Genomic DNA, 21,643 nt, shown 5'->3' on the forward strand with positions numbered 1-21,643 from the left:
GAGAGCCATGGGCATTTTTTTTTTTTTTTTTTTAGTTTATTATTTAAAAAAAATTTTTTTTAATGTTTATTTATTTTTGAGAGAGATGGAGACAGAATGGGAATGGGTTAGGGGCAGAGAGAGAAGGAGACACAGAATCTGAAGCAGGCTCCAGGCTCCAAGCTGTCAGCACAGAGCCTGCTGCAGGGCTTGAACTTACGAGCTGTGAGATCATGAGCTGAGCTGAAGTCGGACGCTCAACCTACTGAGCCACCCAGGTGCCCCTTTCTTAATTTTTTAAAGTTTATTTACTCAGAGAGAGAGAGAGAGAGAGAGAGAGAGGCAGGGAGGGGCAGAGAGAGATGAGGAGAGAGAATCCAATCAGGCTCCGCACTGTCAGCACAGAGCCCAATGTGGGACTTGAACTCATGAACCATGAGACCATGACCTGAGCCGAAATCAAGAGTTGGCTGCTTAACTCACTGAGCACCGCAGGCGCCTCAAGATCCATGGGCATTTAGATTTAGATAGCCTTGAATTATATCAGAAGAGTAAAACAGGCAAGGGATAAGCACCTGCAGACCTTCCTACTGAACGTGATGGATGCAGTTTGGTAGCGTCACCATCCAGGGTTGCCGTAAGGTTTGTTCACGTTCTATTGGTCAGCCAGCATCCCCACCATGGGAAGGAAGGTCAGGCCTACACAGTAACGTCAGATGGGACACACCAGAAAGTTAGTGTTCAAAGCTGGGTTTACCTTTCTGGCATCTTTTTAGCACAGTTCATGCTACATTTGTTTGGCAAAGTTATTGTATCCAGTTAGATTAAACTTCCATTTGTGAATCTAAGCAGTTATTTACTGCTTTTCAAGATTTTTATGTTTTATGTTTATGTTTTATGTTTAAAGCGTTATCATGCCTGGCAGCTGTTTTGAATGAGCAAATTTTGAAGTGTTCCATCCTTTTGCTCAAATACCATCTTTTCTGTGAAGCTTTCTTGCCCACACAATTTTTCTGTTTTCTGCTTTATTTTCCTCCATAGCACTTTCTTCTAACTTGCTTTACAGCTTCATGTGTTTTTATACCTGTCTTCACCCACCAAAGTGTTAGCAGCTTCATAGGGGCGGAGCTCTGTCTGTGTTGTTTATTGCTGTCTCCCCACCACCTAGAACATAGTAGGCACTCGATATTTATGGAATTTGCTGGAAAACTACTGGCTTGATGCCATCATTTGGCTTTCAGTGTAACTTGGTGAGATCTCAGTACATCTCTGGAAATCTTAACAATCGTGAAGGATATTTTGAGGACCGATTTAAGAGGTTGTATATAAAGGTGCCTGGGTGGCTCAGTCAGTTAAGTTTCTGACTCTTGATTTTGGCTCAGGTCATGAGATGGAATCCCTTGACAGGCTCTGCACTGAGCATGGAGCCTGCTTAAGATTCTCTGTCCTCCCGCTGCCCCTGCCCTATTTGTGTGTGTGTGTGCACATGTACTCTTTCTCTCAAAAAATGAAAAATAAGGGCGTCTGGGTGGCTCAGTTGGTTAAGCGTCTGACTTCGGCTCAGGTCACAATCTCACAGTTCGTGAGTTCGAGCCCCGCGTTGGGCTCTGTGCTGACAGCTCAGAGCCTGGAGCCTGCTTCACATTCTTTGTCTCCCTCTCTCTCTGCCCCTTCCCTGCTCATGCTGTGTCTCTCTCTGTCTCAAAAAATAAAACAAACATTTTTAAAAATTTTTAAAAATAAAAAATAAAAGGTTGTTTATACTATTACTGATATCAAATTATATACCAGAAAATATGATAACATAGTCCTACCACATTTGAATAAAATAATGTAAGACCTTCAGGCACGCCTGGCTGGCTCAGTCAGAGGAATGTGTGTGATTCTTGATCTCAAGGTCATGAGTTCAAGACCGCTCGTGTGTAGAGATTACTTAAAAATAAATAAGTATTTGTTTTAAAATTTAAGACCTTCAAGGGCACCTGGGTGGCTCAGCCTGGGTGGCTCAGCCGGTCAAGTGTCCAACTTCGGCTCAGGTAATGATCTCATGGTTCATGAGTTTGAGCCCCACATCGAGCTCACTGCTGTCAGTGGAGCTCACTTTGGAGCTCACTAAAAAAAAAAGAAACAAATTTTTAATAAAATAAAATTTAAGACCTTCAAATTTTTCTTCTCATATGATTCTCACAGCAAACTTAATAGATGAAGAAATGTAGTAGAGTACAATAAGTGGTTTGCCTAAGAGCCCATGGTTAATAACAAGAATCCATGTTCTTTTTTAAATAAAAACTTACTCAGTAAACATTTACTGAGAATCTGTAATCTGCCAAAACTATGCTAGTTTTCCATCTTGAACTGACAGCCCAAGGGTTGTTATAAGCTTTGTTTTTTGTTTGTTTGTTTTTTATTGAAGGGGGAGGAGACTTGAAGAAAAATTGAGGGATAGTTGAGGACGTTTTTCAAATAAATGTAAAGGAAAAGAGTGGTACTACAGATCCTCTCTGCTAGATGTGAAAGTGTTTACCTTCCAAGATCGCTGAGTACTCCACTCCCGCCAGAGGAAACCACTGACCAAAATTTTGTCATTCCCTATTTTCCTTTTATAGTTTCACTACATGTTTGATTTCCTAAACTGGATAGTGTTTTTGAACTTTAAACTATATATGTTCTTTGCAGGGCGCCTGGGTGGCTCAGTCGGTTAAGCTTCTGACTCTTTCATGATCTCAAGGTTCGTGAGTTCAAGCCCTGCATTGGGCTTCATACTGACTGGAACCTCCCAGGGATTCTCTCTCTGCCTCCGTCTCTGCCCCTTCCTCGCTCGCTCTCTGTGTCTCTCTCTAAAAATAAATAAATAAATAACTTAAGAAATATATGTGTGTTCTTTGAGACTTTCTTTGATACATCTGAAATTCTTGAAGTCTTTACCTATGGCTATGATGCATTTTCTAATTCATTCTGTAATAGACTGTTGATGGGCCTTTGGGTTGTTAACATCCCCCCTCCCTTACCATGTTGCAAAAACTGCTGTGAACATTCTTCTCCATTCTTCTGGTACACATGGACAAAAGATTCCCCAGGGAATATACGTAAGAGTGAAACCTCAGAGTCATTGGAATTGCGCATATTTAACTTGACTAGAATGTGAACAAAATTTTCCAAGTTGTTGTGATGATGTATGCTCCCACTAGCAAAGTAGAAGTGTTTCTGTTGTATCTTCACTAGCACTCAAAATCATCAGATTTTTAGGTTTTTGCTAGACTGGTAGGTGTAAAATGATAGCTCCTGAAAATTTTATTTGTACTTCTTTGATGACTGATGAGATTGAGCATCTTTTCATATATTTATCAGTCATTTGTGTTTGTTCTTTATAGTGCCCATTGAAGTCTTTGCCCATTTTTCTCTTTTTTTTTTCTTTTAATATTATTATTATTATTTTTTTTTTCAACGTTTTTTTTTATTTATTTTTGGGACAGAGAGAGACAGAGCATGAACGGGGGAGGGTCAGAGAGAGAGGGAGACACAGAATCGGAAACAGGCTCCAGGCTCTGAGCCATCAGCCCAGAGCCTGATGCGGGGCTTGAACTCACGGACCGCGAGATCGTGACCTGGCTGAAGTCGGACGCTTAACCGACTGCGCCACCCAGGTGCCCCTTATTATTATTATTTTGAGAGAGAGTGGGGTTGGGGGGGAGGTACAGAATCTGAAGCAGGCTCCAGGCTCTGAGCTGTCAGCACAGAGCCCAATACAGGACTCAAACTCATAAACCATGAGATCATGACCTGAGCCAAAGCTGGACACTCAAACAACGGAGCCACCCAGGCACCCCATTTTGCCCATTTTTCTATTGGATGTCTTCTTACTGATAGGCCCACATTCTTGATGTATTCTGAATACCAAACTGTTGTCTGTCATGTATGTTACACGTATCACCAGTTTCAGGGCCTTCTTGTCTTTCCATCACTCTAGGGCATTAGAAGGTAAAGAAAAAGTCTTAATTTTAATGTGGTTTAATGTCTCTCTTTTTGGTTTCGACCATATGTATGTGTTTTAAGAAATTATTTCCTACTCCAAGCTCATATAATTATTTCCCTATATGGCCTTTGAGGGATTTTTTTAAATTAAAAAAAATATATATATATATTTTTTAAAAATATTTTATAAAATATATTATAAATATAATTATAAATATTTTATAAAATATATTTTATTATATAAATATGTAATATATTTTATATATTTTAAATATTTTATAAAACATATTATAAATAGTATAAATATTATAATTATAAATATTTTATAAAGTATATTATAAATATATATATATGTATATATATATTTTTTTTTTTTAGTTTCCTTCGACATTTCTCTTTAAGCCATCCAGAATTGGTGTTTGTGTATGGGATCTGTGGAAGAGATCTGATTTTATTTTCCCCACATATGGATGATCACCTGTTCTACTACTCCCTCCTTTCCCCACTGATCTCTGGGGACTTTGTTGTCATAAAACAGATTTCAACATGGGTGTATCTGTTTTGGGCTTTCAATTCTCTTCTCATTGGTCAAATGATCTGTGTCTGTGCTGATACCATCCTGTCTTAATTTAGCTTTACAATAGCTCTTGATATGTTAAGCAGATCCCTCCATCTTATTTTCCTTCAGGAATACCTTGGTTATTTGTGGCCCTTTGTAACTTGCATAAAAATTTGAGTCAGCTTATCATGTTCCACAAAAACTTCTTTTGTGATTTTGATTAGAATTGCACTGAATCCACGAATCAAGTTGGAGAGAATTGACATTTCATTTCATTGAACCTTCTCTTCTGTGAACTTGATATTATTATTTTTTTAAGTCCTTTAATGTCTTTGAATATACATATACTTTTTTTTTAAGATTTTTTTTTTTTTTTTTTTGAGAGAGTGTGCACATGTATGCATGGACAGGGGAGGGGCAGAGGGAGAGGGAAAGAGAATCTTTTTTTTTTTTTTTTTAATTTTTTTTTTTTTAACGTTTATTTATTTTTGAGACAGAGAGACAGAGCATGAACAGGGGAGGGTCAGAGAGAGGGAGACACAGAATCTGAAACAGGCTCCAGGCTCTGAGCTGTCAGCACAGAGCCCGACGCGGGGCTCGAACTCGTGGACCGTGAGATCATGACCTGAGCCGAAGTCGGACGCTTAACCAACCAAGCCACCCAGGCGCCCCAGAGGGAAAGAGAATCTTAAGCAGTCAGTGCCCAATGCAGATCCCAATGTGGGGCTTGATCTCATAAGATCGTGACCTGAGCCAAAATCAAGAGTCAGACACTTACTGACTGAGTCACCCAGGTGCCCCAAGATTTTTTTTTTTAAAGTAATCTCTGCACCCAGTGTGGGGTTTGAACCCACAACCATGAGATCTAGAATCACATGCTCCACCAACTGAGCCAGCCAGGCATCCCTGAATATATTTTTACTGATTAGCTTTATAAAGGGCCATCTTTGGTTAAAGTTTTTTATATTTATTTTGAGAGAGAGAGAAAGCACCTGTGGGGAAGGGACAGAGAAAGAAGGAGAGAGAGAGAGAATCCCAAGCAGGCTCTGCACTGTCAGTGAGATCTAGGAGATCATGACCTGAGCCAAAGTCAGACACTTAACCGACTGAGCCACCCATGCATCCCAATTCATAGGCATTTTTTTTTTAATGCTGTTACAAATGTCATATTTTTTTTATTGTGGTAAAACACAAAATCTATCATTTTAACCATTTTTTGTACGTACAACTCATTGGCTTTAAGTATATTCACATTGTTGCACAACCAACTCCAGAATTTTTCCACCATCCCAAACTGAAATTCTGTACCCATTTAACAACCCTACCCAGTCCCTGGTAACCACTTATCTACTTTTTCTCTGAATTTTACAAATCCTAAGTACCTCATGTGAGTACAATCTTAAATGACATGTTTTTAATAATAATTTTTTCTTTTTTGGAGTTATGAAATACAACCAATACTTTATTAAATTGGTTTTTATATTTATCAACCTTGCTTAAAATAACTATAATAATTTAGCTGTGTTGGGTTTTTGCATAACCAAGCATATTACTTGTGAATAAGAGGCTTTTCCTACTATTATGCCTGCCCATCAAGTTTTAAATTCTAATTAATTTTTTTATATTTAGATGTTGTTTGCTTCATTTTCAAATCTGTTGGTTGCCTCTTCTTTTCAAACTTCTCTTTTATTTACTTTACCCTATTAACTATTACCTCATATCCAATTCTGATATAAACTCTTTCCCAGTCTGATTCGGCTGTTTCTGCTACTTCTTTCTCATGGTGCTGTGTTTTTGTGTGTGTGTGTGTGTATATTTTGTGTATGGATTCATACTGTGGAAGTTTGTTTCTGCCAGAGGCTTGGTGGTAGTGTTTGCTCCCTTAGGACCACTTTGTTTGTTTGTTTGTTTGTTTATATTTTGTTTTTAAGTGATTCCAACACCCATCATGGGGCTCAAACTCACAGCCCTGAGATCAAGAACTGCACGCTCCACCAAATGAGCCACCCAGGCACCCCCAGACCACTTTAAACTAGACTCTTCACCTGAGAACCATTTGGAACCATTTGTTAGATTAAATTTGGACTCTTCACTCATTACAGGGCTGGGCTGGTTTGTGGTTATGATTTTTCAGGGCTTTTTGTTGTTGTTTTGTGGCAAACGGGTGAGGGAATTTCACTAGGGCAAGTTTTGTAATCCCCTAGGGAGGATTTCTGGCTTGCCCATGCACTGAGAGTATATTAGGGTCTCAGCCTTACAAGGAATTGCTTGTTAGACACTCCACCTTCGGCAGACTTTGGTATTCACTTCCTGTGCTTTGTCCTGCAACGCTGTGAAAATCCAAGCTCAGAGTTTTACCTGCTTTGGTAAATGAATGCTTGCCCCCTTTAGTGATTCTGGTTACCAGTTCCTCTTTCGCTTGGTTTTTATCCGCCTGCTAGCTTATCAAGGCATTTTAAAAGCTGATTTTACATTTTTATCAAATATTTTATTTTCATGAGGAATGTAAATCAGAGTAACAAATCCACCACAGTGTCAGCTATTCCCGTATCATCTGACTATGTTGTTTCTGGTCATTTGGGAAAGGAAATTTGGGGTTAAATCTGTACTTAAAAAATGTTATAAAAATGAGATGGAGTGGGGCCTATTACAGCTGCTAATTAATGATATTTCTTTTTTTTTTAATAGGTGTCAGCTGTGATGCATGTTTAAAAGGAAATTTTCGAGGTCGCAGATATAAGTGTTTAATTTGCTACGATTACGATCTTTGTGCATCTTGTTATGAAAGTGGTGCAACAACCACAAGGCATACAACTGACCACCCAATGCAGTGCATATTAACAAGGGTAGATTTTGGTACGTATTTATTTCTCATTCTAATGGGTTGTCATTTAGAATTTTGTGTGCATGTGCGTGAAGAAGTTTAAAGGCAAGATGTTCTAAAACTATTCCCGATAGCATACATTAAAAATAACATGACTCTTACTTTTGTATTCTAAAGAATTCTCATAATCATAGCTCAACTGTTCATAAAAGCGATTCAGATATCTATCTAGAAAACTGACACGGTATGAGATGGAAGGAGCGCCTCAGTAAAATAAAGGAACTGTTCGTGCTAGCAGTACACAAGTATTCTTGCTCTGGCTGCCAGAAAGCACAGTTTCTGTTTCTGCAGTTGATTAGAAGCCCTTGTTAATCCATAAGAAAGGCTATAAATGTTTCATGCTATAATTTCTTAACTAGTCGGCACTTGGGGTTTTTTTGTTTTGAGAGCGAGAGAGACACACGCATGAGGGAGGAAGAGAGAATCTTAGGCAGGCTCCACACTCAGCACGGAGCTTTTCTGTTTCTAGCCATCATAGTGGGTGTGAGGTGGTATCTCATATGGTTTTGATTTGCATTTCTCTGATGGCTAATAATAGTAACCATCTTTTCTTGTGCTTACTGGCCATTTGTATATCTACTTTGGAGAAATGTCTATTCAGATCCTTTGTCCATTTTTTTAATTGGGTAATATGTCTTTTTATTATTGAGTTTTAATAGTTCCTTATATACTCTTTATACAAGTTCCTTATCAGGTGGATGATTTGCAGAAGTCTCCCATTTCATGGGTTGTCATTTCACTTTTTTGATGGTATGTTTTGAAGCACAAAGATTTTCATTTGTTGTTGTTGTTGTTTATTTATTTTGAGAGAGAGAGAGTGAGTGGGGGAGGGGCAGAGAGAGGGGGGAGAGAATCCCAAGCAGGCTCTGTGCTTATCAGCGCAGAGCCTCATGCGGGGCTCAAACTCCCAAACCGTGAGATTATGACCCGAATCAAAATCCAGAGTCGGATGCTTAACTGAACTGAGCCACCCAGGCACCCCTACAAAAGTTTTAATTTTGATGACGTCCAGTTTATCTTTTTATTTTCTTTTGTTTTGCTTTTAGTGTCATATCTAAGAAACCATTACCCAGTCTAAGATCATGAAGATTTACATTTTTGTTTCCTTAGAAGAGTTTTATTGTTTTCGCTTTTACTTTTTTTATTTTAGTTATTTAAGTAATCTCTACATGCCGTGTAGGGCTCGAACTCACAACCCCGAGATCAAGAGTAACATACTCTTTCTACTGAGCAGTTAGGCACCCCTTAGCTTTTACATTTAGATCTTTGCTCCATGTTGCATTAATTTTTGTATATGGAATGATGAGATAGATCATTCTTTTGCATATGGATATCCAGTTGTCCCAGCATCATTTATTGAAAAAGACTATTCTTTATGCAGTGAATTGTCTTGGCATTCTTGTTGAAAATCAGTTGACCTGAGGTGGAAGGAGTAGGGGATTGGTGTAATATTGGTCACATGGTACAAAGTTTCATTATGCAAGATGAATAAGCTCTGGGGAGCTAATGTACAGTATGGTGATCATAGTTAACAATATTATATTGTATACTTGAAATTTTTGGAGAGGACAGATCTTAAATTTTTTCAACACACAGGTAACTATGTAGACATGGTGATCTTTTCACAGTGAATACTGCATCAGAACATCAAGTTGGATATCATAGATATACATAATTTTATATGTCTGAGATATCTCAATAAAGCTACTAGGAAAGTTGGTTGACCATAAATGTGTCTTTTCTTAGAGTCTCCGTCTGTTTCATTGATTTATATATCTGTCTATATGCTAGTACCACAATCTTAACTACTGTAAACTTCTAGTAAGCTTTGAAATTGACAAGTATGAGTCTTCCAGCTTTGTTTTGTTTTTTTGTTTTTTCAAGATTGTTTTGAGTATTCTAGATACCTTGAGTTTCTATGAAAGAATTTTAGGATCAGCTCATCACATTTCTGCAAAGAAGCCAACTGGGATTTTGATGGGGATTGTTTTAAGTCTGTAGATCAGTTTGGAGAGCAACAGTATTAAGTCTGCCAGTTGGTGAACATGAGATGTTTTTCCATTTGTTTAGTTTGTCTTTAATATTTTTCAACAAAGTTTTGTAATTACCAGAGGTTAAGTTTTATACTTCCTTCTTTAAATGTGTTACTAAGTATTTTATTCTTCTTGTTATTGTAAGTGTATTTTTAAAATTTTATTTTTGGATTGTTCACTGCATGTGTATAGAAAAATAATTGGTTTTTGTATGGATCTTATATCGTATGATGTTGTTCATTAGTTCTAATAGGATCTAATTGGATTTTTTAGGATTTTCTATATGCAAGGTCATGTCATCTGCTGATTACAAATGGTTCCACTTCTTCCTTTCCCTCTAGCTGCTTTTCCTTTCATTTTCTTGCCTAATTACTAGACCATCCAGTAAAATAATGAATAGAAATGGCTAAAGCAGACACTCTTGTCTTGTTCCAGGTCTTAGGGGGGAAAACATCCAGTCTTTCACCAATAAGTGTGATGTTAGCTATAGTTTTTTTGTAGATGTCTTTTATCAAGTGAAGTTTTATTGATTTTTATATATTTATCCCCACCTATCCCAAACATACCTGGCAAATCTTATACATATAATAATGTGTGTGTGTGTGTGTGTGTGTGTGTGTGTGTGTGTGTGTGTGAGTGTGTGTGCACAAGTGTGTATGGGCAAATACTTTTAAGATAGCCTAAATCTTCCTAAAAATGAATGTGAACAAATCTCTCACATAGCAAATGTTGTCTCTTATAAAATTTTCTCTTATAATGTGCTATTTTTAAAAAAAATTATTATGTTTATTCTTGAGAGAGAGAGACAAGAGCACAAGCAGGGGAGGGGCAGAGAGGGAGACACAGAATCTGAAGCAGGCTCCAGGCTCCGAGCTGTCAGCACAGAGCCTGATGCAGAGCTCAAACTCATGAACCGCGAGATCATGACATGAGCCGAAGTCGGATACCCAACTGATTGAACCACCCAGGCGCCCCCTCATATCCTATTAAATTAAGCATTTGTTTCATGTTAAGTATAGTTCTTTGGAATGAAGTGACATAACATACTAAATATACTTTCAAATGCATTTCCTTTTGTGTTACTAATGGAGAAAAATAAATTTATTTCTTGAGATCTACTAATGAGGCAAACAGATTATTCCCATAGAATATCACTAATTCATCAGTTCTTCAGTAACCAATATGGACAGAGTCTGTTGTGGTAGTACTCCATTCAAGTTAGCATTTTTGCTCAGGTTCCTTCCTGCTGTAAGAATGGTGTGTGCTTTAGACAGATAGCTGCGTCTGGGGATTGGCATATTGATCACATTTGCCTATTCCGAGCACTTGTGTTCTTGTATTATGATATGCCCTGCTGATTCTTTTTTTTTTTTTTTTTAAGATTTTATTTTAAGTAATCTCTGTACCAAATGTATAGAACTAAACTCACAACTCCGAGATCAGGAGTCACACACTCTGCCGACTGAGCCAGTTGGGCACCTCTCCCTCTGCTGATTTCTTTGTGTTGACACTGGCATTGGTACAGTAGCCACAGAGATAAAGAAAAAATAAATTACAGTAAAATTAGAACTAGATGTGAAATGAGAGATGTTTCAGAATTAAATGAAGGGAGGGGGCCTGGCTGGCTCAGTCAGAAGAGCATGTAACTCTTGATCCCAAGGTCGTGGGTTCAAGCCCCACATTGGGTATAGAGGCTACTTAAAAATATCTTAAAAAAACATTCAAAGTTAAATGAAAGGATAAAAAGTTGTTTGTTTTTCTCTCTTTTAAAAAATTTTTTAACGTATATTTGTTTTTGAGAGAGAGATGGGGCACCTGGGTGGCTCAGTCAAACATCTGACTTCAGCTTCAGTCATGATCTCACAGTTTGTGGGTTTGAGCCCCCACGTTGGGCTCTGAGCTGACAGCTCAGAACCTGGAGCCTGCTTCCAATTCTGTGTCTTCCTCTCTCTCTGCCCCTCCCCTGCTCATGCTCTGTCTCTCTCTGTCTCTCTAAAACGAACAAACGTTAAAAAAATTTTTTCTTTATTTTTGAGAGAGAGAAGGAGCATGAGCAGGGGAGGGGCAGAGAGAGGGAGACACAGAATCCAAAGCAGGCTCCAGGCTCCGAGCTGTCAGCACAGAGCCAGATGCGGGGCTTGAACTCACGAACTGTGATGTGAGATAATGACCTGAGCTGAAGTCGGATGCTCAACCGACTGAGCCACCCAGGTGTCCCTGTTTGTTTTTCTCTTAAGGAAATAATAGCTTTGTGGGTGAAAAAGGAGTTTTGGAGGGGTGGCATGGAGTCCCAGGCAAAATAAGGATGTTGCACATATGAGGTACCTAAGCACTCTTTGACAGGGTGAGGTTTTTGGAGATTTCAGGGACACTGTTGTTTTACATTATTGTACCTACCATATGTTTACATTTTCATGTGATAAAAGAAAACAATAATTATTATTTCTCACTGCAGTTCCACTTTATTTTTCAGATTTGTACTATGGTGGGGAAGCTTTCTCTGTAGAGCAGCCACAGTCTTTTACTTGTCCCTATTGTGGAAAAATGGGCTATACGGAGACATCTCTCCAAGAACATGTTACTTCTGAGCATGCAGAAACATCAACAGAAGTGGTAAGTGAAGAAACCTTGTATCTAAAGTGATGTGTTAACGTACATCATTTCTAACAAAAGTAAAACTAGGTCACTGTCCTCTGTCTCCTACTAAGTGTACTGATACTGTTTGCATAATAATTATTAAAATGCTCTTTTAACAGCAAGTTTTACACATCCTAGGAGGTTGCATGTGTGCAAGATAACACGCTTCATTTATTCACACTAGCCGTTCTCGCCCTGTTGCTAAAAGCACAGTGTGGAATCTTGACCAAATTCAGGAGCCCTTAGCAAATGTACTGTGAACAGGTTAAAAGCACCCCACCCTGAAGCACAGCTCTTTCTAAAAAGCAGGTATTCTTGCTACCTGCTTAATTTTTCTTCTACAAGAATGCCTTCATAATGAAATTTTAAAATTTTAAGTGATAAGTAATAATCCATTGTCACATCTCATTGTAACATATCGCTTTGTTTTTATTAGGTCAGATCTCTTGGTTCATTGGTCGGAGCTCTAAGGTCCCTACAAGTTCCTTCTACTCTAATCTTTCCCAACTGGCTAAGAGCCAAAGACCTGGAATAATGCACAAAGGAAATCTTGGCTTGAAAGCTTTTTGGGTATTTAACTTGACATCTGAGTCAGCATATATTCAACTTTTAAGAAACGATAAAGTACACCCAAAAGAGCACCCTTCCCCACCTTTACTATTTGTAATAATAGATAAAGTGAGAGATGAGAAATGGAACTGTAGGTCTGGGATTTGGAGAATTTTGGCACAAGCAATTGCACATTGCATCAACTAATACGCCCCTAAATGTATTCAAAACAAATTAGCTGAAACTCAAGAAATAGGGTGTCCGAGGACATACAGCTGCTGAGGGGCAGAGCCTGGTGTTTGAAGTCAGCCAGAGTCCCTCTGGGTTGTAGAGTCCCTACTTAACCATTGTCCTGTTTTATCTCTGCTACAGCCCTGCTGTTACAGCTGTGAGTACTACAGGTTCACTTTTATTCCCATTCACACTGCTTAGTTGGATGCTTAAAGTTGCTTATAAGGTGTGTAGGTCAACCATTTGGTAAATTGACATTATGTAGTCCCAAAGCCAAATTTTCGTATCTAACAGCTCAGAACTGCTCTCATCTGGAGCCTCAGAACACTGTTGACACATTTTACTACTGTTCTTAATTTGTTGTTCTTATTTTGTAAAGGTGACCTTGCTTCCTTTTGGTTCAGTCCCAGATACCAGTATGAGGAATGTGGACTTGATCGCATCTCATCCTCGTTGTTGTGGGAAATTTGGAATAATTTCTTTTTGACTTAATTTCTGTTACTGGATACAACAGAGAGGGGTTTCTCTTACTGAACCAGGCATTCTTAAAATCTTTACTAGCCAGTAGGCCCTGGGATAGTACTTCATCACTCCACTGGGGCAGGACAGCTACTCAGTTTTCCACACCCCAAATTGCAGAATCCAGCAGAAAGTTAAGTCCTTCCATGAGCGAAAAGCTAGTCTTTTGAAATAAGAATGAGTAGTTCTGCCTCAGCAGCTTTGCCTTGATTTTTTTTTTCCTGTAAGTAAATACTCATAATTTGTTTACACTCCTCTACACCTGATTCACAGTTTGAAAATTAAATATTTACCATCTACAAATGGTTTAGTGGTCTGTCTCTTATAAGGCATGTTCAGTATGTGCCTTTGTTAAGTTCCCAAGCTTTTGTACATAGTTCAAGACAGTGGCCATACTGTTTTTAAATTGGTTTTTGTGGAGTATTTTAAGGATTGCTCCCTCCTCAGCAGCCCTTAGTCTGCATGAACACCACATTTGCCCTCTGTTTCCACCCAGGCGTTTCAAAGTGAAAAATGGCAAGCAAACAAGAATCTTTGATATGAAGGTACAGGGTTTTTTCTTCCTCAAATCTTGTGAGTCCTGTCCTCTTCAGTCCAGGGCTGGCACCACATATGGCTTACTGACTGGTGTCCGTTCTGAAGGATTGGTGCCTATGCCACCAGTTATTAAGTATTTTGAGTGCCTCTCTGCATGCGTGTGAAGCATTTATAAATGTCCAGGTGATGTTACTAGGTGTTACTAGGTGTCCCTCTCACCCCACCGCCCTCCCCAGTATTTTGCCGAGGTCATGGTTAGTCAAACGTGGAAAACTTCTGGAGTTCAAGAGTGACTCATGTTATTTTGGCGGGGGACTCATGTGTACCCCGTTTTCTATTCCTATTTACATTTTTCTTTCCTTTTTTTTTCTTTTTTTTCTTCCTTGTTTTTTTGTTTTTAGAGAGAGAGAAGACACTAGTGAATGAGGGGCAGAGAGAGAGAGAATCACAGGAGTGGGAGAGAATCACAGGCAGAGACAGAGAGAGAAGCGAGGCTTACCTCAAGTGGGGCTCGAACTCACCCAGTGTGGGACTCGAACTCACAAACTGTAAAATCATGACCTGAGCTGAAGTCAGATGCTTTAACAACTGAGCCACCGTGGTGCCCCACCTACATTTTTCTTTCTAAATGCTTAATGTGCTATCTTGCTTTGCTCCTGTGTTTCTTCCATGTGTCGGCTAGGCCACCGGTTTGTAACTTCATGGGACTTAAGGATCTCCCTCCTCTAACCAGCATCCATTTGGAACATTTAGGGGTAAAAGAATGTCACTGTAGGTATTATTGTCACCACTAGTAAGCATTTACTGATACCTGACATAGCTGGTAAGAAAGTCTACTGAAGGTTAATGTTTAAAACAATTTTGTAGGGGCGCCAGGGTGGCTCAGTCAGTTAAGTGTGTGACTTTGGCTCAGGTTATGATCTCATAGTTCATGAGTTTAAGCCCCGCATCAGGCTCTGCACTGCGGAGGCTGTTTGGGATTCTCTCTCTCCCCTCTCTCTCTACCCTGCCCCCACTCACTCTCTGTCTTTCTCAAAATAAATAAATAAACATTTTTAAAAAAGAAAAAAATACAACAACTTTGTAGACAACTTTATAACCTTGTCTATATGTCTCTTTTCTTTTTCAAATAGGGACTCTAAAGGCCCCATATAAGATTTGCCCCTTTCTTAAGATTAATTTGGGATTACTCAAGAGACTTTGATTTTGAGGGTATGGAGGACCCTTCAAAACCAGATACTATGCAAAACAACATCTGACATAGAATGAGTGAGGGTGATTACTAGTTAAAAATTTAAAAAGTGGATTGGGCATAGCCTCAGGAGTCTTTTTTTTTTTTTTCCTAAGCTTTTATTTGTTTATTTTGAGAGAGAGCAGGCGAGCAAGCACGAGCAGGGTAGGAGCAGAGAGAGAATCCCTCACTGTCAGCAGAGAGCCCGATGCAGGGCTTGAACCCACAAACCATGAGATCCTGACGTGAACTGAAACCGAGCGTTGGATGCTTAACCAACTGAGCCACCCAAGCAGCCCTCAGGAGTCTTTATGTAAACACTAAACATGGTAAACAATGTGATCTTGAGATTAAGCACAAGTTCTTAAAATCCCGCACAGTTACCACGAGATTGGGTAGATTGGGTAATGGAAAGAATTAAGAGGGGAAGTGTAGTACAGTATGTAATTTTAAAATCCATCAATCTAGTAGCAGAAGTGAGCAGTAGTGGTCAAATGGGATTGCAGATATGAAGGATTATTGAGGAAGTGTTAGGATGGTGGAAGAAACATGGTAGGTAGAAAAACTTTTCTTCGGACATAAAAGAAGTGACTCCTGAATTTTTTCTTAAATCCTATGTATTTGAGCTTGCACTGTAGCTAGTTTGAAAGCCGTCAGAGATTTTGTTTTTAGGTGAAATGTGCTGCTACATTTCATTAATGACATGTAGTTAGCTTGCTCTCAGTTGTTAAAGTAAATCTCTTGTAATTTATCTGAAGAATATTATGCTTAAAAGATAAAAGCACTTTTTGGTTTACCAACATTTTCTTCCCTCTTCCAGAAATGTATGTATTAATGTATTATTCTGTTCATAATAACAGCAGTCTTCTAATAGGTCATTGCTGGGAACTTCTTGCTTTCTATTTTTCATTTGATTTACTCATTTTTATTACTTTCCAGAAAAGGGGTAGGGTAGTGTCCAGCTTTTAGGTGCTCTTCATTTATGTTACTGATAACATTACCCCCACCCCTTTTTAATGTTTATATATTTTTGAGAGACAGAGTGCAAGTGAGGGAGGGGCAGAGAGAGAGGGAGACACAGAATCCAAAGCAAGCTCCAGGCTCCAAGCTGTCAGCACAGAGCCCAACACAAGGTTTGAACCCACGAACTGTGAGATCATGACCTGAGCCGAAGTCAGACAGACGCTCAACTGACTGAGCCACCCAAGCATCCCTCCAACCCCCCCTCTTTTTAAAGTTTATTTATGGGGCCCCTGGGTGGCTCAGTCGGTTGGGTGTCTGACTTTGGCTCAGGTCATGATCTTGCCATTCGTGAGTTCGAGCCCCGTGTCGGTCTCTGTGCTGACAGCTCAGAGCCCGGATTCTGCTTGGGATTCTGTGTCTCCTTCTCTCTCTGCTGCTTCCCCGCTTGTGCTCTGTCTCTCAAAAGTAAATAAATGTTAAAAAAAAGTTTTAGGGGCGCCTGGGTGGCTCAGTCAGTTAAGCGTCCGACTTCAGCCCGGGTCATGATCTCGCAGTCTGTGAGTTTGATACCCGCGTCAGGCTCTGTGCTGACAGCTCAGAGCCTGGAGCCTGCTTCTGATTCTGTGTCTCCCTCTCTGCCCCTCCCCTACTCATGCTCTGTCTCAGAAATAAATAAACGTTAAAAAAAAATTTATTTTTAAATAAATAAATAAAAAATTTAAAAAAGTTTAAAAAAAAATAAAAGAAATAAAGTTTATTTATTTATTTTAAGAGAGAGAGCGAGCAGGGGAGGGACAGAGAGAGAGGAAGAATCCCAAGCAGGCTCTGCACTGTCAGCATGGAGCCCTATGAGGGGTTTAAACTAACCAACCTGTGAGATCATGACCTGAGCCGATCAAGAGTCAGATGCTTCATCAACTGAGCCACCCACGCGTGCCCCCATTTCCTCCCCTTTTTAATGAAGACTTAGGTGTGTTCTTAACAAAAGGAGTTTAGTTTTGAAATAGTACGGTTGTACTGTGTTTTATTTATAAGAACTAAAAATCACGGAGAAAGAATGATTTTGGAAATTTCCCATAGTCTGACTTTAGACAATTTTATTTTGAGTAATAATTCTTGGGGCACCTGGCTGGCTCAGTCAGAAGAGCATGAGACTCTTGGTCTCAGGGTTGTGAGTTTGAGCCCCACGTTGGGTGTAGAGATTACATGCATACATACATACGCTTTAAAAACTAATGACAACAGTTCTTATGGAGAAAACGATGGCATAAAAGGACCTTTGAATTTTTTTTCATGATTCAGAATAATCAATTTTAGCTGGTAACTTACTTAATATTTAAACAGTTGTTTGAATGTCATAGAGCACAGAATAGTTTATCATCATTGTCGTGGCAAATTTGTACTAAACAATTAGATGCATTTGATCTCTAAATTAAGCAAGCAAGAAAGTATTAGATCAAATATTCCAGCCAAATTAACATGATAGATATGATTTATTCATGAAGGCTATGAGAAGTGACATCTGTTTTAAACTGTCTATAGGACTTTTAAATCCTGATCATCAATCTATCTGTATTTCATTGAGAGACTGTTTTAATATGTCGATATGTAGAGCTAACTTCCGCACTTATTTCCTTACTAGGGGCAACAGTGGAGTGAACCACAGTTTGTACATCTCTTTTAATCTAATTTTATACACTTTCTTAAACATTGTAACTGCCTTCTTACCCTTTTAATCAGATAATCAGGAAAGGTAAGCATTTAAAAGCCAAACTCACATTAAAAGAAAAAAAAAACGTTTTGACTCTTACTGCTTGCATTCTTTATCAGAGAATGCAGTTGGATGCTATCTGCTTTTCTATGAACTCACAAGGGTATTTTATCTAATAATGCTGTAGAAATAAATACATAGGATTTGAAAAATACAGTTGCTGCAGGGAAACCATATTGCCACTGCTCAGCTGCATTTAGCTGGAGAGATTGTAGAAGATTAGGATTTGGTACTTTTACAATTTGTGCTTTTCATTACTTTTGACTCCAAACACTTTCTATTTTATAAATCAGTTTTTCCTGTCTTTAGTGTTTGGCTGTCTTTGCATATTTTTAAATAATAGTTACTTTGAATACATTTACTTGTTTAAAATCAGATCATGGTACTTTTTTTTTTTTTTAACATTTATTTTTGAGAGAAAGACAGAGTGCAAGCAGGGGAGGGGCAGAGAGAGAGGAAGACACAGAATCTGAAGCAGGCTCCAGGCTCTGAGCTGTCCACACAGACATGGGGCTCAAATCCACGAACTGTGGGATCATGACCTGAGCCAAAATTGGACATTTGAATGACTGAACCACCCAGGCACCCCAAGATCATAGTACTTTTGATTTTAAGAGTGATACAGCTATTAGTACCCCAGCAGATTTTTTGGAGTTGTGAGCAGGGAAGGAAATGATAGGAGATATTTTGGGGATTCCAGATTTGTTCTGGGATAATCCTATATACATGTGTCATGACATTTTTAAAATCTATTTCTGTAAGAAATAAGTTCCTTAAATGCCTGCTATTTGAGAGTATGTTGTTTTTCCTGGGTAGGGTTTTCATTGCTTTCTACTTTCTCCTATGTTGAAGTTGAATTAAAATCCTGTAAGGGAAGGAAAACGGGCAGTTTTCTGAATGGGAAGGGGAGCACTGGGTAAAATAGCAGGTGTTACACACATTCATTTTGAATTTTTTTTTTTTTCTTTAGCCACTAGTCTGGTTTCTTCTTTGTCCTATAAAATACTGGTTTGTCTAGTTCAGTGTCCAGACAGCTAATTTTAAGTCAAAGAAATGTTCTGCAGGGTTTGTAGAAAGATTTGTAGGAAGGATGGTATAAAGATGGGAGCTCTTCGACAACTGTTGGCAAATTACAGGGTGACTCAGAAGTTCTTTAAATGCTTTTCAGTCTTGTCTCTTCTTTTCCGGACCTGCCCCTCAGATTTAGAAAAAAAAAAAAAAAAAACTGGTAAAATTATTTGAAGATGCCAGTCTTGATGTTCATAGCTGAGGTCATCTTTTTCTAGGAAGCTCTGGCAAACTCAGTCTTACTTGACAAACTGGTTATGCCCTTGAGAAGGGGAACATGCAGAAAGCTTCAGTCCTCATCAGACTCTAACTTAAACTCACTGTAAACCACACAGACCCACTAAGGTAGAGTTTATTTCTGATTCTTCACTAAAATTGCTTCTTGCTCTCAGGCACTGCCTCCCTGCCCCTGTCTCCCTGCATCTTTCAGGCTCTTCTTGATACCACTAAGAGGTAAGAGGTTCCCATGTCCTTTCTCAAAATCTACAGGTAATCAATATAGCTTGCACCGGGTTAGATTAAGAAAGTGGAGCTGACATTGGGGTTTTTCTTCTAGGTGAGCATGGGTGCTCATATCTAGAGTGAATTGTGGGCAGGATAAAGAAAAAAGACAGTTCTGAATCCTTTGGAGTTATATTTTACTGTTGCTAAATTATTTTTTTTTATTTTTTTTAAATGTTTTATTTTTATTTTTGAGAGAGAGACAGAGCACGAGTCGGGAGGGGCAGAGAGAGAGAGGGAGACACAGAATCTGAAGCAGGCTTCTGGCTCTGAGCTGTCAGCACAGAGCCCAACAGCACAAGGCTTGAACCCACGAACTGTGAGATCATGGCCTGAGCTGAAGTCAGACACTTAACCGACTGAGCCACCCGGGAGCCCCATCAGTGTACACATATAGTTTAAATTTCTGCCCAAAAAACATATTTAAGGAGATGCCTGGCTGACTCAGCCGGTAGAGGGTATGACTCTTGTTCTCGAGGTTGTGGGTTTGAACCCCATGTTGGGTGTAGAGATTACTTAAAAGTGAAAAATCAAGGGGTACTTGGGTGGCTCAGTCAGTTAAGCGTTCAGCTTTTTCTTATTTTTAATATTTAAATTTATGTATTTATTTTGAGAGAGAGAAAGCACGCATGGAGCAGGGAGGTGGTGGCAGAGAAAGAATCCCATGCAGACTCCACACTCAGTGCAGAGCCCGATGCGGGCTCGATCCCACATACCTGACATCATGACTGAGCCAAAAGCATCAGTTAGCCAGCTGAGCCACCCAGGTGCCCCAAGCATCCAATTCTTGATCTCAACTCAGATCTTGATCTCAGGGTCAGTTCAAGCCCCACCTTGGGCTCCATGCTGGGCATGAAGCCCTACTTAAGAAAAAAAAAAATCTTTAAGTAAGTAAGTAAAATAACATTTAAAACCAAAACTTAGTTATTTAGGACTTTTAAATCATGTATAAAAATGTAAGGAAGGGGCTTCTGGGTGGCTCAGTCGGTTGGGTGTCAGACTTCGGCTCAGGTCATGATCTCGCGGTTTGTGAGTTCAAGCCCCGCGTCGGGCTTTGTGCTGACAGCTCAGAGCCTGGAGCCTGCTTCAGATTCTGTGTCTCCCTCTCTTTCTGCCCCTCCCTCCCTCTTTGCCCCCCCCCCCCACCCGTCTCTCTCTCTCAAAAATAAATAAACATTTTTTTAAATGAAAAAATTGAAAAAAAATGTAAGGAAAATTAAAACCTTTGTATATAGCAAAAACTCCTAAAATTCTAAATGCTACTCTTTAGAAGCATGTGACACTTCCAACCTAAGTATTAAAATGGGGAGAATGGAACTGAGGAGAAAAATAAATTCAATATGAAGTAACTCCTACTTCATTATAAGTTAATTTCAGTGTTGCGCTGTAACAATAGAAAATTAGATTGTAATCCAGTTGAATGGTGTGCTCACTCAAGTCTTGAAAGGACCTATGTCTCTATTGGCAAACTGGATGGTTAAGGTGCAAGTGGCTACAACTTAGATAGTTCTAGGCCCAAAAGATTTTCCAGTAGTGCTTTATGTATCTCTTCAAAGCAAAACTCCAGCATTCAGTCTTACATTTATTATAGCTACAGATTTTATAAGATGAACCACTTTTAATTGGGTAGGAGATCAAAAACCTGACATCACCAATAAACCTCAGCAATAGTTAGCTTGGTAGATTATCAACTTTATGTTTGTTTAACTCTAAGGATTAAAATGCATGTGAAGGCTTTTTTATGTGTCTTGGCCTTAAATTCTAATAGCTCTTTTTGGATCATCACTTTTCAGTAAAAGAAATTCTGTTAAAAACATCCCATTATATTGCAAGTGATCAGAAAATTTTGCCTAACAGAACAAGCGTGGGATATATCTAGAGTTGAGTTTAAGAGCCCTTCAAAAGAAGAGACATGAATTGTAATCTGGTTTGAATAAATAATGAAAAATACATCCCAATTTATAAGAAGAGATGAAACTCAAAAAAAAAATGGAATTTGTATGAACTTGAATGGTGGCAGGATCACCATGTTCACTGTCTTCGTTTCTTAATAATCTTATAACCCAGGATATTAAGTGAACACTGATTTGGTCCTCAGTAAATACTTAATGAATTAGTTAATCCATAGTAACAAAATTATACAATATAACAAATTTGACTGGTGAGAACTTTCATTAACTTGCATTAAGTAGCCCACCTGGACTTCTTG

General features: G+C 38.9%; 1 protein-coding gene across 1 annotated transcript in view; it reads left to right on the forward strand.

Annotated features, from left to right (window-relative positions):
- KCMF1 (potassium channel modulatory factor 1) overlaps positions 1-21,643 on the forward strand; it is a 78,147-nt gene that overhangs the window by 40,310 nt on the left and 16,194 nt on the right. Inside the window, exons 2-3 of the mRNA XM_042932849.1 lie at positions 7,199-7,366; positions 11,901-12,040. Of these exons, the coding sequence (XP_042788783.1) occupies positions 7,199-7,366; positions 11,901-12,040 (308 nt within the window). The remainder of the gene's footprint in view (positions 1-7,198; positions 7,367-11,900; positions 12,041-21,643) is intronic.

This window comes from Panthera leo, chromosome A3 (genome assembly GCF_018350215.1).
Source record: "Panthera leo isolate Ple1 chromosome A3, P.leo_Ple1_pat1.1, whole genome shotgun sequence".
Taxonomy (NCBI): Eukaryota; Metazoa; Chordata; class Mammalia; order Carnivora; family Felidae; genus Panthera; species Panthera leo.